The 22,514-nt window shown below is 40.9% G+C and overlaps 2 protein-coding genes across 2 annotated transcripts in view; one reads left to right on the top strand and one right to left on the bottom strand.

Annotated features, from left to right (window-relative positions):
* The first annotated feature begins 2,182 nt into the window (after positions 1-2,182).
* Positions 2,183-9,073, top strand: LOC137276769 (gamma-interferon-inducible lysosomal thiol reductase-like). The gene is made up of 5 exons (XM_067808410.1): positions 2,183-2,390; positions 3,394-3,582; positions 5,283-5,357; positions 6,458-6,568; positions 8,644-9,073. The coding sequence occupies exons 1-5, from the start codon at positions 2,274-2,276 to the stop codon at positions 8,923-8,925; spliced, it is 774 nt and encodes a 257-aa protein (XP_067664511.1). The 5' UTR covers positions 2,183-2,273; the 3' UTR covers positions 8,926-9,073.
* Positions 9,074-11,402: 2,329 nt separating this feature from the next.
* The window catches only part of LOC137277883 (intermembrane lipid transfer protein VPS13B-like), a 57,148-nt gene continuing 46,036 nt past the window's right edge, over positions 11,403-22,514 (bottom strand). Inside the window, exons 43-50 of the mRNA XM_067809869.1 lie at positions 21,830-22,406; positions 20,129-21,367; positions 19,472-19,648; positions 19,157-19,327; positions 18,475-18,657; positions 18,196-18,298; positions 17,501-17,750; positions 11,403-17,010 (exon numbers count right to left, since the gene is read on the bottom strand). Of these exons, the coding sequence (XP_067665970.1) occupies positions 16,771-17,010; positions 17,501-17,750; positions 18,196-18,298; positions 18,475-18,657; positions 19,157-19,327; positions 19,472-19,648; positions 20,129-21,367; positions 21,830-22,406 (2,940 nt within the window). The 3' untranslated portion in view covers positions 11,403-16,770. The remainder of the gene's footprint in view (positions 17,011-17,500; positions 17,751-18,195; positions 18,299-18,474; positions 18,658-19,156; positions 19,328-19,471; positions 19,649-20,128; positions 21,368-21,829; positions 22,407-22,514) is intronic.

Genomic DNA, 22,514 nt, shown 5'->3' with positions numbered 1-22,514 from the left:
CAGAAATTTAAGCTGTTAGTAAATAAATAAATTATAACGAAAAGGAGCCCTGAGACCTTCATTTTCAGTCTGAAGTTCTGGAACTCTAAACGTGCCACATTTTCTAGAAAGTGAACTTTCCTGGATATATTTGCTTCAGGTTCTGTATGGCAGCCTAGACGCCACTCTATTAGAGTGATATTATATTATTATTTATAGACTTGAGCAAGTCTAGGAGCAATACTGCACGGTAGAATGTCTTACTCTCATACACGGGTGTATTTGGTACATTTGGTTGGCCATCTTTAATGCCAACAACGACAGCAAGCCAATCATTCTTTTTCCACAAGGCGGACATGGCGTCAAAGGTGATGAACAAACTCATTATGTAGCGTTTGTGTCTGCAACGTTCATGCACGTAACGTAATAACAACGCAGAAACAGGGGTTAAGTAGCACAAGATGTGTCAAGTGCTCGCATGCGAGTGGCGGAAGTACTCGGCAGTTGGGCCGGTGTACGTAAGTATATATGCGATGTCTAAACATCCGTTGTGGTGGGACCGGACGCTGGCATGGAGTATGGACCTGTATTCCTCTCCATCTTCAGGACGTAATACATGACGTCAGGGTTCCGTTGTTAGAGGGAAAATGCAATGTTTTCTTGGAATGTTTTACCGCACAGACCACTCCTGTGGTGCATGTTGCCATCGTGTTATCTAGACGGATGTGTAGTTCACGACACAGACTGCATGCTCTACTACAACAAAGTCACCGAACCCAAGTGATGTTGACAGTATCGGGTCACACTTGACATAAAACCGTGCATTATGCGTATATCCGTTGACCATTTGACAATGACTAGGGCTTCGAGTCTTGGATTCACAAAACACTTGAATTGAAAATATGATATAGGTGTGTTCATATGTGAAATAGCATAGGGAAAATCGGTGTGACATTACTATGTATGTATTACTTTATATTTACTAAAGTCACCACTTACGTTCACTTGCGTGACTACCAGTGACGATTTCGGTTAGAAATTAGAGGGAATTTTCAGCAGCTCGTAAGAGGCGACGAAGAAGGTCCGTGACTTGGTAAGCACATGTCATTGCAACCCAAGTGTGTAGATCGATGCTCATGCTGTTGATCACTGGATTGTCTAGTCCAGACTCGATTATGTACAGAGCCATAATATAGATGGAATATTGCTGCATGCGGCGTTAAACAACAAACAAATTACTTTGGTTTTTTGGATTTGTTTTCCCGAATTCATCTAAATCTAGGGTGCCTGTTTGTCGAAGACCTAATGAATTCTGATACGTCATCAATGAATCGACTGATTAGATCGCCTCCGTCGTTTTGTGTGTGGGACGTATATGCCCGGGGAGCAGGTCTGTGGTTCTGTACCCTGACCTCGTCAAACCAACGGACGTTACACGATTGTATGTGTGGTAAATGGAATAGAATGTCTTGTTTCATGATTAACGGCTTAATGGTATGTCAGCAGACTTCAGACATACAGAAACTTGGACCAGTATAATAAAATACAATATGTTCAAATATTTCCATGTACACATCCAAATATTTCACATATTAAACAACACGTCGATATTTCATATACTCTTCGTTGCACATCCTTCATAGTTAAAGATGTTATCTGTTTAGTTCTTTCAGGAAATTACTGGAAATAATGCAGTCTTCATTGTAGGCTACACTGACTCTTACGAAAAACTAGTGAAATAAAACAAAATACACCCACTCGTTCAACCAGCAACCATGTAGTTGAAGGGAGCTAACTCTGTCGACTATATTACCACGGTTACGGGCAACATACAGATGGAACACACTACCAGATTTGTATACACGTCGCTAAGTTGAGTATTGTTAGACTCAATGGTAAGTCCCGATCAGAAACCATTTGTCTTGAGTTCGAGTCCTTAAAATCAATGATTATGTCCCTTTGAATCACTAAGGGGAATTTTATCTCACAACGCTGATGTGCCACAGTAATTAACACAAAGCAAACATACTGATATCCTCAAGACGAATAGAACGCAACGCACACCTTCACCAGCCACCCCCACCCCTAACACACGCACTTACTAACTCGCTAACTGATAAGGTTGGGAATATTTTGAAGTTGCCTCCTTCTCAAAGGTCACTGCGGCTGTGTAAGACCAGGTGTGCGACTGTTCTATCTTGTGGTGACAATGTTTCTGGGACGGCCACGTGATCACAGAATGCAGATCTGTATTTAATGACACCTAGAAGCCTCACAATCTAGAATAGTACATCATGTTGCATAACGTGCTGGGTTTGGTTGTCACCGTCGTTGCCGTCTGTAGTGCGGAAGTGTGTCGTCTGCCGTCACGTCTGTGGTGTAGCTCCAGGAAAACAGCCGAGGACTGTCAAGTAAGAACACAATTAGAGTGAGTGAGTGAGTTTAGTTTTACGTCGCACTAAGCAATATTCCAGCTATATGGCGACGGTCTGTAAATAATCGAGTCTGGACCAGACAATCCAGTGATCAACAACATGAGCATCGATCTGCGCAATGGGGAACCGATGACATGTGTCAACCAAGTCAGCTAGTCTGACCACCCGATCCCGTTAGTCGCCTCTTACGACAAGCATAGTCACCTTTTATGGCAAGCATGGGTTGCTGAAGGCCTATTCTACCCCGGGACCTTCACGGGTGGAACACAATTAGAAAATTGATTTAATCTTCATCTATCGGTCACATAAAATCAAGGAAGGTTTCTTGAATATTCACGGTTCTTGTGAAAGACCTACATCATCTGTATTTCCTCCCACAATGAGCTACCGCAAGGTACCCTTGCAGATCCTGGTTAGAACTGACCTTCAGTAACCCATGTGTGTCGTAAGATGCGACTAACGGGATCGGGTGTTCAGGCTCACTGACTTGGTTGACATGTGTCACCATATCCCAACTCCGTATATCGTGTTCATGCTGTTGAATACTGGATTGTTTCATCCAGACTCGATTACTTACAAACCGCAGCCATATAGCTCTAAACTCACCCACATACGCATCATAAAACGTATCCATATGTATGGTTAACAGTTTAGAGAAAAAAATATTCTTTTTCACTAAATACAAGAAACAAGTAAACATATTTACCTGTCTATTTAGTTTAGACATTTAAGCATATACCAACTGCGTAGATTTACGCTCATGATGTTGATCACTGGATTGTCTTGTCCAGACTCGATTAGTTACAGACCGCTGCCACATAGCTGTAAAATTGCTGAGTGCGGCGTGAGAGTGACTAAAGTCGCTCACTCACTAACACAACTGATATAACTGAAATACCGTTTGAATCAGCGTTAATGCAAACAGATTCAGCAACTACTACTTTCACAGTAGATCTTATAACGCTTCCTATCACTACAGGTAACACAGCAGTGCTCGGCCCATGACTGGAGACATCGGGCAGCAGCGCCACCTGTCAATCTGGTGTTGTACTACGAGACCTTGTGTCCTTTCTGTAAGCAGTTCATCACTGAACAGTTGTACCCAACCCACATCAAGCTTGATAAGGACATCCTCAACATCACCGTCCTACCATTCGGCAATGCTGAAGTAAGTACTCAACTCCACAGTGAGGATCGGGATGCGTGTCGTCGGAAACTACTAATCACTGAATGATCAGGATCTGAGACTGCGAGTCCATCAATTCCTTAGGACATTGTGCTTGTCATAGTTGGGTGACTATATGGCTTAAGGTCGTTATTACCAATATTTTCGCAATATCACTGAGTAAAACCACAAGTTAAAAAACAGAATAAAATAAATACCTTACCTTTGCTCATCGATTTTTGGACATCGGGATCTGTTGACTAGGGCATAGAAGATCAGTTTCTCTCTCAAATACATCAGAAAGTCAAATAAGACTTCAACAGTGACCAGCACTCAGTCGTTGCTAGGGGCGGACTGGTTGATGTTTGGGGTTTCCGGGATTTTTCGGGTAGTCATACAAGAGTTTATATCTCACCGACCAGGAGAATGAATGTCAGTGGGGCATCGGTAGCCTAACCAATGCGGCATCGGTAAATAATACAGTGCCTCATATGTATCCAAATCTAAGCGTCATCAGTAGTCAAATCACTGTTGCATCCGAAGCCAAGTCAATGTATCATCTGCAGTCAAGTCAATGTGGCATCCGTAGACAGGCCAACGTGGCATCCGTAGCAATGTCAATCAGTAAACAGGCCAGTGCGGCACATCCGTAGCCAAGTCGGTTTGGCATCCGTAGTCAAGTCGGTTTGGCATCCGTAGCCAAGTCGGTTTGGCATCCGTAGTCAAGTCGGTTTGGCATCCGTAGCCAAGTCGGTTTGGCATCCGTAGCCAAGTCGGTTTGGCATCCGTAGTCAAGTCAATGTGGCATCCGTTGTAAAGTCAATATGGCATCCATAGTCAAGTCGATGCAGCATCGGAAGTCTAGTCAAAAGAGAATTCGCAGGGTTTTTTCATCAAGCACCACGGGACAGGGAAAGATTGACCAAACTCTCTTCAAGACTGCACTACAGTTCTTTCAACAGAATCTGTGGAACCTGTTTCAGCAAGAAAACACATGGTTCCACACAATGTCTTGACGTCGACAGTACAATCCCCAGGCTTTTCATGTATAGGACACCTGCATTATGACCTTGATTGTTAAATCCTCGACTGTTAAGTAAGAGCATGACAAGGTTAGCACAGACACTCTGTGAAGAATTGTGACTGTTTAGCGAATTCATTGATGTCCATGGTTAACACGAATGATACTTACTGACTGAAGCTGTGGGCACAATACCATCATGTTCGTTGTCGTCAGAATTGTAAAGGTGTTGTTCATCTTTTATAACACACTATCCTTCTATTCTTTGGTCTGGATGTTCTGTTTTTTATGAACAGATAATACTGGTTGCTGACATTCAGCGTATAAGTCACTTAAAATTGTTGCAAGTGTATATGATGTAATATACGACATTCGACACCAGTCAGCAACTTTAGATCTTTTCGTACTTCAAAGTCACACTGGCGTGCATAATGTGACCTCATGAAGGGGATTTGCAACGATTAATCATTTTCTTCTGAAATACTGTCTATGGGTTTACTTTGTGTACTCTGTACTGAAGAGAATGGCAAGAGTGCGGTCACGTTTGTTTTTGTTTTACTAAAGCCGAACATTACTGTTCCAGAAGGTGCAGGCTAGCAGCTGTGTTCTTTTATCTTCAGCCGGTATGAACCTGGCGCTGTAAACAAACATGTCCTTATCTTTTCCCTGATACCTCTTGCAGGAGAAGCAGGAGGGCAACAAATGGATCTTCACGTGTCAGCACGGGAGATCGGAATGCGAGGGCAACCTTATTGCAGTGAGTACTGATAGCATGGCGTAAAGTAGCTTACTGACACAGACAAGAACAGGTTCCACCTACGCCCTGATTGCCGAAAAGTGCTGACTAATGAAGGTCAAGTGATTAGAGAGACCTGGGCCTCCTTTCGCCTAGCTTTAAGGTGATTGTAAGTCACCAAGGTAAAGAATGGGAGTTCAGGTTAATGTCAGCAAAGGTTGCTTCGTGAATTGAGCCCCAGGCAGATAAGTCATATCTGGTTGGTACGGACCATTGTCCAGAGTTCCGACCCACAAAGCGTTCGTAACTTTACGACTTGTCGTAATTCTATATTATAGTTACGAATAACGTAGTGCTACGAATGCCTTATGAATAGGGTTCAAGGCTGTCAGGAACCTGTCTGTGTGGTCATGCCTCCGTTTTTACACGTCGACCTAATGTAGCCTGAGAGATGCTGGGCCAGTGAAGGTACGTGGTAGAATAGGTCTTCAGCAACCTATGCGACTATACTTGTCGTAAGAGGCGACTAACGGGATCGGGTGGTCAGGCTCGCTGACTTCGTTCACACGTCATCGAATCCAATAGCATTGATTGATGCCCATGCTGTTGATCACTGGATTGGTTGGTCCAGACTAGAATGTTTACAGACCGCCGCCATGTAGCTGAAATATAGCTGAGTGCGGCGTAAACCTAAACTCACTCACTCATTGAAAGATATTGACTCCGATATATATTTCATATAACAACATTCACTCTGACCTCTTCATCATGGATTAACGGCAGATACATTACACAGCTGCAACCGAGTTATGACTGACGTGTTTCAGACATCACACACCTCGATATATGTAAAACGAACAATTGTTTTGATGTATTTCTACCGTGAAACTAACACCTTGTCTTCGCTTTGTAATGATGTAATGTTTATGATTATCACTTATGGTTAATTAACAAAATTCACACTGTCAGCAAAACGTCAGCAAAACCAACTCTGTACTAACGTACCTGAGGTAATATTTGACAATGTACTCAGACTGTACGGTAACAAAAGAGGAGCATCAGTATATCCTGATTCGTTGTAAACCATGGCTACCAAACGAACACGATTCCTCCACTTCCAGACCTGCGCCTTGCAGACTACTTCCTTCAACTCCACAGCCTACTTGCCCTTCCTCAACTGTATGGAGACCGCTGCCCATGAACACGTCCTGTGGCCTGCTGTGATAAAAAATGTTAGTATTTTTCTTTTCGTAACACGTCTGATATTTTGATGCAAAAGCTACTCTCAGGGTCACTCATCAAAGCGCGCACAATACAAAAATCCCAGTAAGCCTTCTGGTGAGTTCCATCTGACAAAAACGTGGAAATGTTGGTCCGATGCGGTGCACAAAACGGTAAGTCAATATTTCCATAAGTAAAATCACAAATCTAGCTTTACACGCTTCAGGTAATCCTGTCTGTAGATAAGGGTTCACAAGGGTTAACAGTGTATCTGCATACCAGCCAGGTGACTGCCATGTGGCTTTCCATGTGCCGTTGTATTTCTGCTATACAGCTGCATTGGAAGTCACCCACTGAGTTCTGCAATATGTCTCAGTACTGAGGGAACGCATTTGGGAGTCATTTCCAGGCCAGGGTTGGACATAGTGATTGTGGTCTTGAGAAGACATCAGGGGAATCCTGGCCACATCCATGTTTGTTGTCAGAATAGCTCTGATGATCAGTGGCTTTGTTGTATTACTGCTGTATGTGAGTGGGTTTAGCGTTAAGGCACTTTCAGCAATATTCCAGAAATACCACGGCGGGGAAATCAGACGTTGTACCCATATGGGGAATAGAACCAGGGAATTGGCGAGCCGAGGTTTTAACTACCAGGCTACTCCAACACTGAACAGCAAAAGATACGACTTACGCACGTTTTGAAAAATTGAAATTTCATAACAGTATTTCAAAGTAAGTATGTACGTGTGGGGGATGTTCATGTTAAAGTGGCGTAATGATCCCAAATGAGATGATGTCATGTAATTTGACGTCCACACGAAACATCCACACAGACAGTGCATCAAAACCATAATTGAATCATTGAACATTCTGGGACGAAACTGAACGTAGGATGGTGTCTGAGTGGAACCACTTGCCTCAGGCATTCCTTAAGATTCCGGTGAAGTCAATGAGACGACGTTGCACGGGCTGTGTACATGTTCAGGGTGGCTATACGCGCGCTAGTAAAGAGACTGTCCTTTTTTTTAGGTCTGTCCAGCCAGTGTCCGTGCTCTTGGGTTTCAATGATTCTCCCCAAAATTGAGGCGTTAACCCATGTCCTTCGAACAACACCTTCGTCACTCACTCACTCACTATAGCAAACCTCACTGCTCGTCCTTTACCTCACTCGACCATGAACTCATTCATGCGGGCCCAAGCCGATGTTACCCAACTCACTCAACTATTATTGCTACCTCTTACCTGGGATAATCCATAGCTTCTATTCTCCTTGATGTAGACAGATATTGCAAACCAGTCTTAACCCCAGAGCACTCAATCTTTTCTTCGCGTAGCAATAATTAAAAAAGTATGCAAGATTCAAAATAGAATTGATCATCAGTAGCCCACGCTTGTCGTAAGAGGGAACTAGCGGGTATGGGTAGTGAGACTCACTGAGTGAGTGAGTTTAGTTTTACGCCGCAATCAGCAATATTACAGCCATATGGCTGCGGTCTGTAAATAGTCAAGTCTGGACCAGACAACCCAGTCTTTCGCAGCATGAGCATCGATGAGCGCAAATGGGACCCGATGACATGTGTCAACCATGTCAACGAGCCTGACTCGCATGTATACCCCAGTATGCTTCAAGGACCTGATGCTTTCGAACTAGTTGGTCTATCTGAGTAAAATAACTGGAAATGCATGACGAAAAACACTGTCCAACAACACCCTTAAGATTAGTTGGTGTCACCAGTCTAGAAGTTATGAACGCTTAGAACTTTTTGACCAGCCCTTGTATTCTACCTCGGATCTTCAGGAGTCCGTGACTCACTCACATGTCACCGTGTCCCAGTTTGGTAGATGGTATCTATCACTGGATTATCTGTTCAGAACTCGATTGGTTGCAGACAGTCGTCACTTTACTAAAAAACTACTGAGCGGGGCCTTAAACAAAGAAACCCCATACATCTAAGCTTATGTGGATAAGTTACCGAAATGGCGTTAACCAAAGAAACCCCATACATCAAGGCTTATGTGGATAAGTTACCGAAATGGCGTTAAACCTATAACTCACTCACTCACTCACTCTCTCTTCTAACACCAGTGTGCTGTTAGAAACCACGTGTCGGAGTCCGACATCAAGAGCTGCATGACGAGTGAGGAGGGCAACGAACTGGAGCACGAGATGGGCGTGGCCACCAAGAAAGAGGGGGTGGAGTATGTCCCTTGGATCGTCATCAATGGTCAGCACACAAACGCGACACAGGAGGCAGCCCAGGAAGACCTCCTCAAGTTAATCTGTCAGACCTACACCGGCCCCAAGCCACAAGCATGTACAAGCGCGCTAGCCACAGACCTGAGAGTGTCATATAAGCATCCCCACTGATCCACGGTGGCGTTGAAGAAACATCATTGATGTAGATTAGTAATACTATCTGTGATGTTCTCTGGTCAGAATGATGACAAGTTTACAATCAGCTCATGGTTGTGATGACTGTGTACAATATTTCACAAAATAAAGATCGTTAATTGTAGATGTATAATTTGTCGTAGACTTTTAACGCCTAATATAAGATTATATATATACACTCACACACACATTTTGTTGCCATTTTCTTTGTGAACTTGGACACCATCGCAGAATGCTGGGTGATATGACGTGGTCGTATTAGCGTTTATGGTGTAATTTTAGACCTTAAAGTTTAAAGACGGTGGATGTTATAATGAATTCTTAAAAATAGCACATTTGACATAGACGGAAATTATATACACGCAACACGAATGAAAATTTCTCGAACCAGTCAAAACACTGGAAACGCAACCGTCCCGGGAACCGGTAAAACGTTGAAGAAATTCAAACAACCCGTGTTGAGTTTAGACAGGTATTAGTTAAAGACTGGACCTTCTCAAATGTTGAAGTGTTTGGCGAACTGCTTAATGTAGCTTTGTTTGATTTTGATGTAGTTTGATTTTGGTTATTTTCAATGTGTTTGCACTTTCACAAATGGCGGATGTATTTAAAGCCAGACAAAGGCAATATATATGGTGAGGTGGTGTGAGTATAATATCACACAAAACATGCACAACTGGACAGCAACCGATTATACAATTTGAGAGAGTGGGTGAGTTTAGTTTTACCCTGCTTTTATCAATATTCCAGCAATACCAAGGCGAGGGATCCCAGAAATGGGCTTCACACACTATATCCGTCGGCTTGACAAGCGAACACTTTAACCACTATAGGCTACCCCATAGTCCCATATACAACTGGAACATAAATCAATTGTTTTCCCGTATTCACTCGAATACAATATACATTTGACAATTTTGTGACAATGGTTTGGCTATTCTTTCAATTTCCCTTGATTCTTTCACACACCATCTGATGCCTTTGGCAATTAGTAAAACCACAGTGTTGTTGTGAAACCTCCACACCTCAGAGGTAAGTCACATGTAGACAGGGAGTACACAGTATATTAGGGTTCAGAAGCCGTACAGTTGTGTCACACGCAAAATCTGTTAGTTCTTGTGTCCTCGTTTCTGCTATCTGTGGAATGTCAGATAAAATATGGTTTTAACTATACAACATTTCACACGTGTCAAATAGGTGCAGATAGTCACATTTTTTCTGGGGACTTGCGGAAAGGGTGCGGGGATGTATGGAATAGAAGGATGTAAAGGGCGAGGGGACATCGCCCATAATGTCTACCCAAGTGCAAGTGCGAGAGGTGTTCATACACTGTTCCGTACGTATGAACTAGTAGGAGATGGGCATTTTCGTTTCATTACATCTATTTGATATCACACGTTTGATAGGTTCTCCACAAAAAATATTGCAAAAGATAAGATTGGTCATCATATGGAAATCTGTTTTCTATACTTAAAACTGCAAACCAAGCAGCCTTCTGTAAACCTAAAGTCGTCTCTAACTGTCTGATTCTATGGCAACCTCGCATACCTGAAACCCTGCCTGATGGTGTATGGATGTTCATCTGATGTCTGTGTTGATTCTGTCGCCTAGTAATAGTTGTATAAAAGGAATACGTTACATTATTAAGACGTGTATTCACCTAACAGTCCAAGGTAACAGCCAACACAGTATCCACGACACGAACACTCAGTTTAATTTCCTTTAAACCTCTTTTAAATAGGCCTGACATAGGGATTTCCCCAAAACCGTTAGAGGCAAACTGCCCCTCAGTGTTAGTGTTAGTGACGTTCCCAATAACCTCCCCAGATACTGTACTGGTCGCTTTCCCCAGTACATCAAATAAGGATTTCACTTGAAACTGTAAGGGTAACCTCCCCAGATACTGTACTGGTCACTTTCCCCAGTATATCAAATAGGGATTTCACTTGAAACTGTAAGGGTAACCTCCCCAGGTACTGTACTGGTCACTTTCCCCAGTACATCAAATAGGGATTTCACTTGAAACTGTAAGGGTAACCTTCCTAGGAACTGCACTGGTGCAGCAAACAGTACAGCAAACATGGACTTGGTTTCATCCTGTACTAGTGACCTCCCTTGAACCTGTTTAATTAACCCAATCAGAATCTGGCACAAGCTTCTGTTGTGACCTCCCATGTTGTATAGTCATGACCTCCCCAAATATTTGTGTCATTCAGTTTCCGCTACTTTTCACAAGCATATTTTAATGACCTCCCAAACATGCCACTCTTCATCAACAGGTATTGGCAATCTCTCACCTGTTTGCTGATTTCTCTCCCAAAGCTAACCACCAGTCAACATGTCTTTCAAAATTAAACAAAAATGAAAAGCATCAGTTCACTTACCCACACACAATGTGTTCATACATCATTATTTTGGAGACAGTTAAGTAGGCAAAAACAACAAAACATACATCACCTTTGTATAAAGTTTATACATTTGCCTCATCAAGTCTCATATCCCATCCAGAAAGTAAACCCATCAGAATTAAAGCCATTAGAATTATGACATTCCATGAATAGATATATGCATTGTTTAACAGGCAACATCCAAAAGTTTACATTCCTTTTCCGGTGATATATAATCCACTTAATTCATAGCCAAAACTGAAATGAATAAGTAAAAACCGTTTCATAGTGAAGCATATATATAATATATGAATAAACACGTGACACCTGTCTTGATATGATACAGTTTAACATTTCACCAAATTTAACATTCCTGGGCATTATATGGAATTACTTCCCAGTAACAATCAACAAGAGTAGACATACAGCCGCAAAGTTTCTATCACCTTAAACAAAAATAAAACTGCACAGATAAACATTCTGGAAAATACTCTGCCTCAAATGTCAAACATCCAGTAAACACAGTATCAAGGAGTTCAAGAAATGACTTTTTACAGCTGCTCTGTATTACCACTCATACATATCTGCAAGCTGAAACAGCCCACAGGGTACTGTACATTTAGACTTGGCTGTCAAACCGGGACTCACTAGAACTAGTAATACAACTGATTCCAACTTATGTTTGTGAGTTAAAACTATTCTCTGCAGGTCATTTCTCTGGACCTTCTGAAAAGAATAACCAATGACATGGAGCAATTATAGACCATATATGTCTTAATCCTTTAGAAGGGGTTTGCACATTTCATTATCATCATATCAACAGCTATTCAGTTTGGTTGGTTGGTTTAACACTGCATTCAACATATGATGGAGGTCTATAAATAATCCAAGATGGTCAAGACAATGCAGTGACTGAAATGTCATATTAGTTACCTGACCAAGGATTGCTCAAATGTCTTTGCTCAAAATGTCAGGAAGTTACTACACATTAACCTGTGTACAGTCCACCATTATGGGTACCGTTATTTCATTACACAACTTGGAATGGTTTCATGTACTGGCAATCATTAGGAAGGTCACCATCCAACATTAAGTCACATGGTCATAAGGTGACTTTAAAATTACTCTTTATGTATTTGACCAAACACAGACACAAAACTGACAATGAGACACAGATAATGAATCAACTTCCCACTATTTGCCTAGGACCTGATCCACAAAATGTTCACAGCACTATGTCATTTGTAAGCCTATGACAAGGTCGTAACTTTACGAATGCTTTGTGGATCAGCACCCAGAGCTACTAAACCACCTGGCTAATCAATTTCATTTTATTTTCACCTGTAAGAACTAACTGTTCATCACAAAATAACTAAATCAACCTTTGAAAAAGCGGCTCCAAGAAAGAAAAGTCAATGTGGAGTTCAATTAAAGATCAACTTGAGAATTAGGTCTTTTGTGTTCATCGGGACAGCTTTTCTCATGCTTCATTTGTGTATCAGACTGGATGAGATACATCTTTCAAATGCATTAAAAAATGGTAAAACTCCTAAATATTGATCTGAAACTTAGATATGTTCCAGTGATAGACACCATTCGTTCTACCTGTTCTTCCACTTAAAAGTTTTGGGTGTCTGACATGGAAAATACGAATAGCCAGAGGAGTAAAAAATTATTCCAAAGTCAATTATGTTTTTGGACAAAACTTCATCTCAGAAGAAAATCAACTTGTGTCGAAGAGTACTCATTTTCAATTATAATAATAGAATATTGCTTCTTGAAAACTTCAATTCCACACACATGAACCACTCCATTACAGAAGTGTTCTGTAAGTCCAATGCATGTAAAAGTGTAATCCAACAGCTCTCATAATTACTTCTAAAGGCTTTGCTTATTTATTAAATGATACATAAATTATTATAATATAATATTTTCCTTAGAATCTGGTTGAAATAATTAACCTATCTGATCTTAAATTTTTTTACTATCTGCTTGTATCTAATAATTATATTATTGCATAACTGGTAGTTATGAACTAGAATCGGATGTGAGCAAATGTTTCAGTATACTTGTCTGCACTTGACATGCAGCATATTCTCATGTCTTTGTATTGGAGTGCATTTAAATAAACCCGTGGCTTGTTTGCCTGCCCATGTCATTACGAAATAAATAGGTTTAAAACAAATAAAAAATACTGCATTTGTGAAGTATACTCCAGTAAAATTAGGTTCATCAGTTACAAAAAATCATACCTAAATTAACTTTCCTGTGTCAACTAGGGCATCTAAAAAGCCATTAGTAAGAAAACATGCAATAAGCTGACGAACATTATCAGTGTCAGATATTTTGTATACATCATAATAAATAATACTATATAACAACAAATCCTCTGACTTCAATACAGCAATACATGTTAACATTTTTTAAGCACTATTTTTGTTTGTGTTTCAACAGAACAGTGAAATGCAAGTTTGCAAGTGTTAACGGTAAACATGGCGATGGCTCCCATTGTGAAGAACTATCACTTAAGCTGTATATGATGTGATGAACTGTCACTACAACAGTCATCAGTATAGAAGTTAACACAGAAGTGTACGAGACAGATGAACCAACGTGCACTTGTTACTACTAAGTGATTCTATTATAAGAATGGCAAAAATATTTAAAGATTGTCACAAGTTTAAGAGGTAATCTTGTCCTGATGTTGACACTATTAACACAAAACAAATCTCGCAATCTCATTATATTCGTATTTCAATTACTCAGAAATACAACCTTTCTGCATGAGGATAAGACTATGCAGTTGAACCTCAAATCAGCCAATGTGCATTTAGATTCCTAATTTCTAAAAACACTTTTACCTGTATATCTGACCATGCTGACTTCTGTATCTTATAAACAAAGATAAAATGGACAGTTCTGGGCCCCATTTCACAAAGCTCTCATAAGTCTGTGATCTTGTAACTTTTCGCGTAGCATTCATACCTCTTATATGATATGCCACACTAACTATAATCTCACCTAAACATACTGAGATCATGGCAGATATTATACTGAATCTGTTACGCCCATTGTGGACTACTCCTAAGAAGCTATTGTCACATTTTGTGAACTAAGAATGATAGAAAAAGTAAAAAACAACATATGTTTTTCATATTCTCATGTGTGAAGAGACTTAGAAAATATCACAATCAATTCTTATGAAAGTTCTTAAGAAAATACACAGAACTTTCATGACATTGTCGTCGGGATCTAGAAAGTCACTAACTATACAAAAAATAATTTTCACCATTCATCTTGTGAGAAAATTGAAAAATAAAAAAAGTTTGCACAAATTCAAAAAGTGTTTCATGAAAATGATCTCCTTCATACATGTTATCATGAAAAAATATTTATCCCATTTTCATTTGTTCAAAATATTCCCATAAATGTGCAGCCACTGATTACTTAATATAAATACATGTACTTCGTCCCAAAGCAATGACAGTAACCTCCATCAGTAACCTGACACAGCAGGCCTACAGAACTAGAGGAAAACATTACATATATCTTTAGTGAGACAGCTGTGAGGTAACATTCATCAGCTAATTCAGTCCCCAGTAAAAGAGCCTCAAGAAACGTGGGACAGCCACAGTGTCAACAAATACAGATTGTGTATTGAACATTGGAAAGAGTTACAAACGATACCAACAAATTTGATTGCATAGAAAGCAATCAATTACATAACCACAGACAAAATATTTAAGATTGCAAAACACCTAAGCAGCAGCCACTGAACAAAATGTGCATCCTATTGCTTTATTATTTCCCTGTTGGTGGGTGAGTCAGCTGATTCAAACCAGCTTGTAACATGAAAGGGGCTAGAAACGTGTGGTCAATAGCATGAGCATCATCTATATCACCACGGCACAATGACACAATCACGCAGAAGACCACACAGTCTTCCTCAGATGACCTTAAGAGTGATAATGGGTTACCATGAAACTCTGTCCAAGTGTTATCATGGTAATCATTCAGAAGCAATAAAAGCAATGCCTGAAAATCTGCCCTCACTGTGACTCACATTGCATAAAATTGAAAATAACACATACACAAATAAACTGTCAGAAAGTGTGTTTCAAAATGCATATCTTACACTTAACATTCAACAGCAGGCAAAATGAAAAACAAACTGTTAATAGTGATAAACATAACATTCCTTTCATTAACAAATATGGTGCATGCTGGAAATGGATGAGCATGGAATGTTTGTATTTCACCCTTGCCTCATGTACACTGTGAGGAACAACTTTCACACTGTTTTCAACAAATTGTTCATCTGTCTCACTGCTATCATCATTACCATAATAGTAATCATTATTTTATAAATCATCATCATCATCATCATCATCATCATCATCATCATCATCATCACTAAAGACATCAACATAGTAACCAACATCTACGATGTTATATTTCTATCACAAACTGCTATATCTCAGAGAAAATCAATATTGACTCTGATCATGAAGAACAGGAGTGGTAATCAATATTATCTTTAAAATACAAGCTTTATAAATGAGGAAACAGACAACTTGCTGGTCCAGAAACCCCACTTTCTGGATTGTCAGGAACCTGTAAATACATACAAATATTATCTGAACCCACGATTCATTTACCAACAAAAGATGTGGATGGTTGAACGGTAAGATGAACAGTGTTCCTGTTTACAGTGGAAGTTGTCAAAACCAGCATCTGTCCAATCCGGCAAGTTGTCAACACCAGCATAAATTCTCAGTCTCATCCATGACTTGTACACTTATTATCAGCTCTGCAGTCCAGCACTTTGTCTAAACCGGATTTTTCTGCAGTCCCAGTGTGTGCCGGTTTAGACAGCTTCCACTGTATATGAATGATGTACAGTATGGTATAATACTAGCATGCCTTGAGTTCATCTAATACTGTCATAATCACACCTTAGTACTGTGCCATTATTTACACCTGCCAGACTCCATCTTATATACATATAAAACACAGTCTTGTGCCAGCATAAGTGGATTCATCACTAACTGGACATTTTCCTTTTCTGTCCAATTACTGGTACGCTCAAGTGAATATTGCAGCTTATCACCACTGTTTCCAGTAATGCTGTGGATTTATGATCAGTATGTACAACAGACGGAATTGCTCCAATGAATTCCACATAATTGTTCACATTCCAGGTTATTTGCCAGTCTGAAGAGGTTTTTTATACATAGTGATCCAAAAGGAAGATGTTTTTGGCCGTACAACTCACACCCTTACCCTGAAGATATTCTTGTCCCTCCAGTTTACGCTGAAAAACCATGCCCCTGGAGAGGTTCTCAGCCACCCAATTCACACTGAAAACCCTAGCTCCTGACCATCCAATTGACTTTGAAAACCCTGGCCCCAAAGATGTTTTTGGATATCTAATTCACACCGAGAAGCCCCGTCCCTGAATATTGTTCTTGGCCTGCTGAAACATGGTGAAGAAGAGCTCCCTGTAGTTTGGTGCAAAGCGGAACTGATACTGTGGCACCAAAATATGGGTGCCACCTGGAGACATGGATTCTGACTGGCTGTCTGAGACAGACACATCTTCACTCACTGGCTGAGCAAGTGTTGGTGCAGAATCAATGAAGGCTGCAACCCTGTCCTTGTTTGATGCCTCAGACTGCAAAAAATAATCATTTGAAGTTTGCATTTTTCAACTTAAAGGAATATAGCACTGTATAATTGCTATCAAATGATTCCAAATGTTTTGAACTATATGTGATCCCAAGTATAGCTTGAGACTGAAGCAATGTGAAAGAGCAGACTTTAGAAAGGCAATGTCAAGATGTACCCAAAATACCCCTCCCACTGCCTGAGACCAAACTAATGTAAAAGAGCAGACAGTGGCAAGGCTGAGGCTTGATAATACAATGTGCCGTTGAGATTGACATCCTATGATCTAGGGGAAAAGTACCAGCACCTTGAGCATGTACTAGTTGCATGGATATGTGCACTACATAAATATCCAATAATAATAAATAATGTCCTGATTACTTGTAAATAAACTAGCCTGCCAACTGGGTATTAGTATTCAAAGGAGATACAGGAACATGTTGAGTACAAAACCTGTGAAGAATCATAGTTGACCAGTGACAATTAGGACAACTTACCTCCACAGTAGTCTTGTAGTAACTGTCATTCCAGACTATGGTGATGAGTGTATCATCAGAAGGGCACTCAGTCATCTCCAGCTCACCCACCGCAAATGCCTGCTGTTGGGAATCTTCTTCTGAGCTCACCACAAACAATATTTCAGGCGTCAGCAGCAGGGTGACCTCCACTTCCAACCCAGTTAGGTCAAGGTGAAGGCCATCGACTGCGAGTAGCATATCTGTGGTTGGCAGGGAACTGAAGATCTTCCTGGGATTGGACAAAATACAGTAAGGTGTTTTCCGGGTGTTTGTTATCAACAAAATATATGTTATGAGTGTATATGAATATAATATATTGATGTCCTCTAAGCACTGCTATTTGAACTGTTCTAATAAAGACAACTGCTTATTGGAGCACAGGGTATATAATTTGGGGGAGGGAATAATTTGGGAGACAGGAAGTCATTTGCTACTTTTGGACATCTTCGGTCAAAATCAGACAAAATATTTTTACTGACCAAATATCAGTTTACCAGTAAATAGTACTATTCATACACGATGATTGTCACACAGCAGTTACTATTTCTGACTGTAAGTGGTCATGGAGGTAACTGACGTCTGTCTAGTCATTACAGCTACATGGACATTTGTCATCTGCAAGTGACAGCTCCTCCACATACACCAATAGAAGCAGTTTAGACAGAATTACTTACTGTGTGTACTTGTACACTCCATTCTTGGCCTCACTGCAGGATTGGGGTGTTGGAGGAAGCCGTCTCTCAGGGAGATTACCAAGGCCAGTTCCATGGAGTATACCTGCACGAACATAACAGAACCTTACTGACAGGCAGCAAAGACATAGCTCCTTCAGATTAATAACAGACGAGTACAAGATGTAAAGAAAAAACAAATCATATCTCTGTAAAGAAGATGACTTCGATTCATAGACCATTCATAGATATAACTAATAACAGGTGTTGGGAAGTATCTACCTTGTCCAGTCTGAGAGACAAACTCTGCAGCTCCACCTATAGGCTTAGTGACGATGCCCACCAGCCCCTTCCCCATTCCTGCCACCAGCCCTGTTGCTGCAGCTGATGTTGATGTTGGCCGCTCACTCTGGGAGCGGCTGATGAGGCTCTGGATGGGCTGGTCCGCTAAGCCAGCCACAGCACCTACAACAAAACAGGGAGGTTGTCAAAACTGACAAACAGTACTATCTAAATCAACTGCATCAAAACAGTATCACTGCATAATACTATGAATAGTATTAGTAAAATGTGCATCTACCAAAGATTCCTTCCTCACAGAAAACAGAGTATCATTTAACATTTAATAGTTGTGACAGTAGGTATAAGACAACAGGGCATAAAAGTGCATGCCACAAGCATGACAGAATGGGTACATGCAGTATCTTAATGCAGCTTTAATAAGGACAGTACCCTGTGACAGTAAAGCAAGAGAACATCAACAGGGCAAAAGCAACAGGGTATCACTGCCTTTTTTCGACTGCATCACATACAGAACAAACTCAAAAGAGGCATCTAATTGAAATGACCATTCCGTCAGATGATCATTGAAGCTTACTGGCCACAGACATACACAAACATCACACAGTTACATGAAGCAGACACTATGCATAACAATCACATGTGTATGTTATCTAATACTTACCCAGCAAGCTGATCCCGAAGCCAGTAAGTCCTTGTTTCAGGCCATCCGACACACCAACAGGACGATTCCGTCTGTTCTCTTCCTGTCTCTGTAGGTGGCCTTCATCGAGAGACAGACGGTCCATGTTCCTTGAAACACTGGACGCGAAGTTGGTCACAGATGTGATCATCCCTGACGGGTACAAGCATAAGTTTACAGATGGCACTCTACAAAACACACTACCATTGTACATTTTAGAACAATGACAAGTACCTCCTTAATGTCCCAAGAAAAGGACAATATTTTTAACAAATTTTGAAAATGTTTGTTCCCTACCAGCTGAAACATTCCTCAACAGGGATGACATTCCTCCTGAGATTCCTCCGATGAAGGCCCCTGGTCCTCGTGTAAGACCCGTGTACGGCAACCGGAACATGTCTGCTACTCCTGTCCCAATACTCCGCACCAGTCCTGTCGGGTTTCCCAGAATCTCAAGAGAACCAACAACAATACCTGAAACAAAAAACACCAATACTTATAGGCAGGTTTGATGAAGTACACCACAAACAGACAATAACTGGAACACCAAGCCAAAGACATCATCCATGTTGATATGCAGTTCCAGTCAAAACAATACCTTTACAGAAACTTGATTTGGCTGAAGATATATGACATTAGACCCTTTTTATGATTATATCTTTCAATAAGACACTCTTCTGTATCACTGGTGAGTTTAGAAATATCTTACCAACATACTGGATCGTTATCAGTCAATAGCCATGACAATGATTAGAACTCAAACCTTGTCAGTTGCTCTAAACTCATTCAAACAGTCAAGCTGCCACTGGGTTTTGTCTCTTGGTCATGAATAAAAGTATTTTTGTGAAACCATTTCAATCGCCCATTAAGACAATGACACTGAACCTGACAATATTTTCTGCATATTTATAATGGCTACAACTAAGACAAGGTACGATGATGTTATTGCTGTACCTGCTCTGAAGATAGCTCCAGAGGCATAGTGCATAGCCAGCGCTCTGGTCAACTGATGACAACTAGTGTACAAGTTCTTCCTCTCAAACTTGCCAAATGACAGCGGCGTATGATCCGATGCCAGGAACAACTTCATTGAAGCATGGACACTCAACAACATACTGATGGGATGAATACATAAGTAATGAACCCGCACAGGCTCACTCAGAGCCACAGCAGTTGATTCAACACATTTGGGCAAACGTTTCACCTTGATCGGCTTGTTTCTATCACAGTGTAAAATATTGGGAATGAATCCTTCCACTTCCCTGAGCAGCCTGTAAATGAAGGTGTCGTCTATGTACAGAGAAAGGGGAGACAGGGACAGTTCCACAGACTCCGTCACAGTGTTACCAGCATCATCAGCAGTCAGAACAAGCTGAGCATGGAGGAAGCTGGACAAGCGGAGGACGGCGTGTTTCTCTGTCACCGTCATCTTCTCAAGGTCTGGCATGTTCATCTCCTCGGTCTTCTGCTTGACCAGAAGTACCGGGAAGTCGTACTGACCCTGGCCATACTGCTGGTTGTCCGCCTGTATTGTCCCCATGGACAGTGAGATACAAGACTTGGCCTCAGTGCTGTCTGCTGACGTACTGACTGGGAAGTGGGCAGCGTAGACGTTGTCACAACACAGCCTCAACACCTCTGACACTGTCTCTGTCGATGTTGTCTCATCCAGCATTACAAAGGATACCTGCTCTATGAACACACCAGCAACATAAACAGATCCTGATCTGTCTTTCATCCTTACAACTTTACTTTCAGTTTTTGATACATCTACACCAGGAGATACAGCTTCAATGCTTTCTGGTGTAACTTCAACCACCTTAGTTTTTGTTTCTGCACCTTTCAACCGACTACGGATCTCCTTGGCTGATATCTCTGCTTTGCTGATTGGTTCGATTGTTATGTGTGTTACCATAGCAATCTTCCTGGACTGGACCTTGATGTCGGCTACATCCGGAAGTTTGACAAAAGTGTCATTGTTTGACATAACATCAACTCCGCTGCTCCAAGTACTGCGTTTGAAAGAGCCATCATCCTGAGACAAGTTAGCACAGAAATGCATTCTGGGATACGTAATGGCATCTGTTGCAGGGTATTGATTGTTAACGTAAGGCATTGTGTAGTGGGTGGAGCTGCCAGGGTCAAGGGTTGGGAGGTCATCCAGTAGCTCCGCTTCCTCTTGAACCACAGTACCTGAATATGTCGAAAAGTGAGCAGTCGTAAATTCATAAATTTGTTAATTTCATTGAATGCACATTACATAGTATAACAATGATAACATGACTAGCACATCACAAAATCTAACCCACTTATCCTCATTAGTCTGGGTGTCTCACATGGTGTACTGGGGAACTATTCTGTTGCCAAATTTTTCTGGCATGGAAAAATATAAAAAATTGATTTTGCCTATTGGTTAATTTATACTACCTTAGTATTACTCCAGCTTTATAACAAAGAAATATAAATAATCAAGACAGATATTCCAGAGACTGATAATGCGAGCAATGATCCACATCACTGGCACATAATGGCATGCAATCAACAAGCAAGCAAACTGATTTCATAACCCATTTGATCAAAATAAATCAAACTGAGAAGTTACAAAATTCACGTATGCAAATTTTGAAATATTGCGCCTTAAGATATGCAACAAACCTGAGAGTGTAATGTTCATCAGAGCCTGACCAAAGACGATTGGAAAGGAACAGTTGTTCGTGATGACACACATTGGTCCACAGTCCTTTGCCATAACAAGGTACGTTACACCATCGTGAATTTTGGCAGTGACACAATAAGGTTTCGTGAAAGCTTCATCTGGTTTGCAGTTTGGCACAGAAACACACAACCTTGCCCCATCTTTGTTTGAAGCAAGTCGGAGAGGTAGAGACCATTTTGAACTCTCCATTTCTGAAGAATCTGTTGTTTCTCTTATTGCAAGGTAGTGAACAAACCCTGAGTCTAGAATTTCTTCATTTTCAGGCAGAATCAAACTCCAAGTCAAAAGAGAGCGAACATTTTCTTCCGCCTTTTCCACATTCTTGTGAGATGGAATAAGTTCTGGAGACTGGGAATAACTCTTATTCCTCCAGTTAACCTTGGAATGACCAAGTGGCACAGCCAGCAGACGCAGCTCAAACTGGGCAGACGTTAAGTTGGTTATCGCGAACCTCTCCCTGATTGTTACTATTCTCATGTCCTGCTTCATCTCAGAGACAACATTTAGAAACATGGCCTGAAATAGGAAACTGATAGTTGTATTTTGACAACTTGGTGACTTACATTTGTTATTTTACAGTTATGATCCATAGCAAAGCATAAGGGACGGTTGAATAATTGTGTT

The sequence above is a fragment of the Haliotis asinina genome, chromosome 3, assembly GCF_037392515.1.
Source record: "Haliotis asinina isolate JCU_RB_2024 chromosome 3, JCU_Hal_asi_v2, whole genome shotgun sequence".
In the NCBI taxonomy this organism is placed as follows: Eukaryota; Metazoa; Mollusca; class Gastropoda; order Lepetellida; family Haliotidae; genus Haliotis; species Haliotis asinina.
The sequence above is the reverse complement of the archived record's forward strand: the minus strand, read 5'-3'. Positions and strand labels throughout refer to the sequence as shown.

Excerpts from the sequence above, each read along its gene's own strand:
- LOC137276769 (XM_067808410.1), top strand. The coding sequence starts at position 2,274 with ATGTTGCATAACGTGCTGGGTTTGGTTGTCACCGTCGTTGCCGTCTGT. Across the intron at positions 2,391-3,393 it reads AAACAGCCGAGGACTGTCAA|GTAACACAGCAGTGCTCGGC; the intron begins GTAAGAACACAA and ends CTATCACTACAG. Across the intron at positions 6,569-8,643 it reads GGCCTGCTGTGATAAAAAAT|TGTGCTGTTAGAAACCACGT; the intron begins GTTAGTATTTTT and ends TTCTAACACCAG.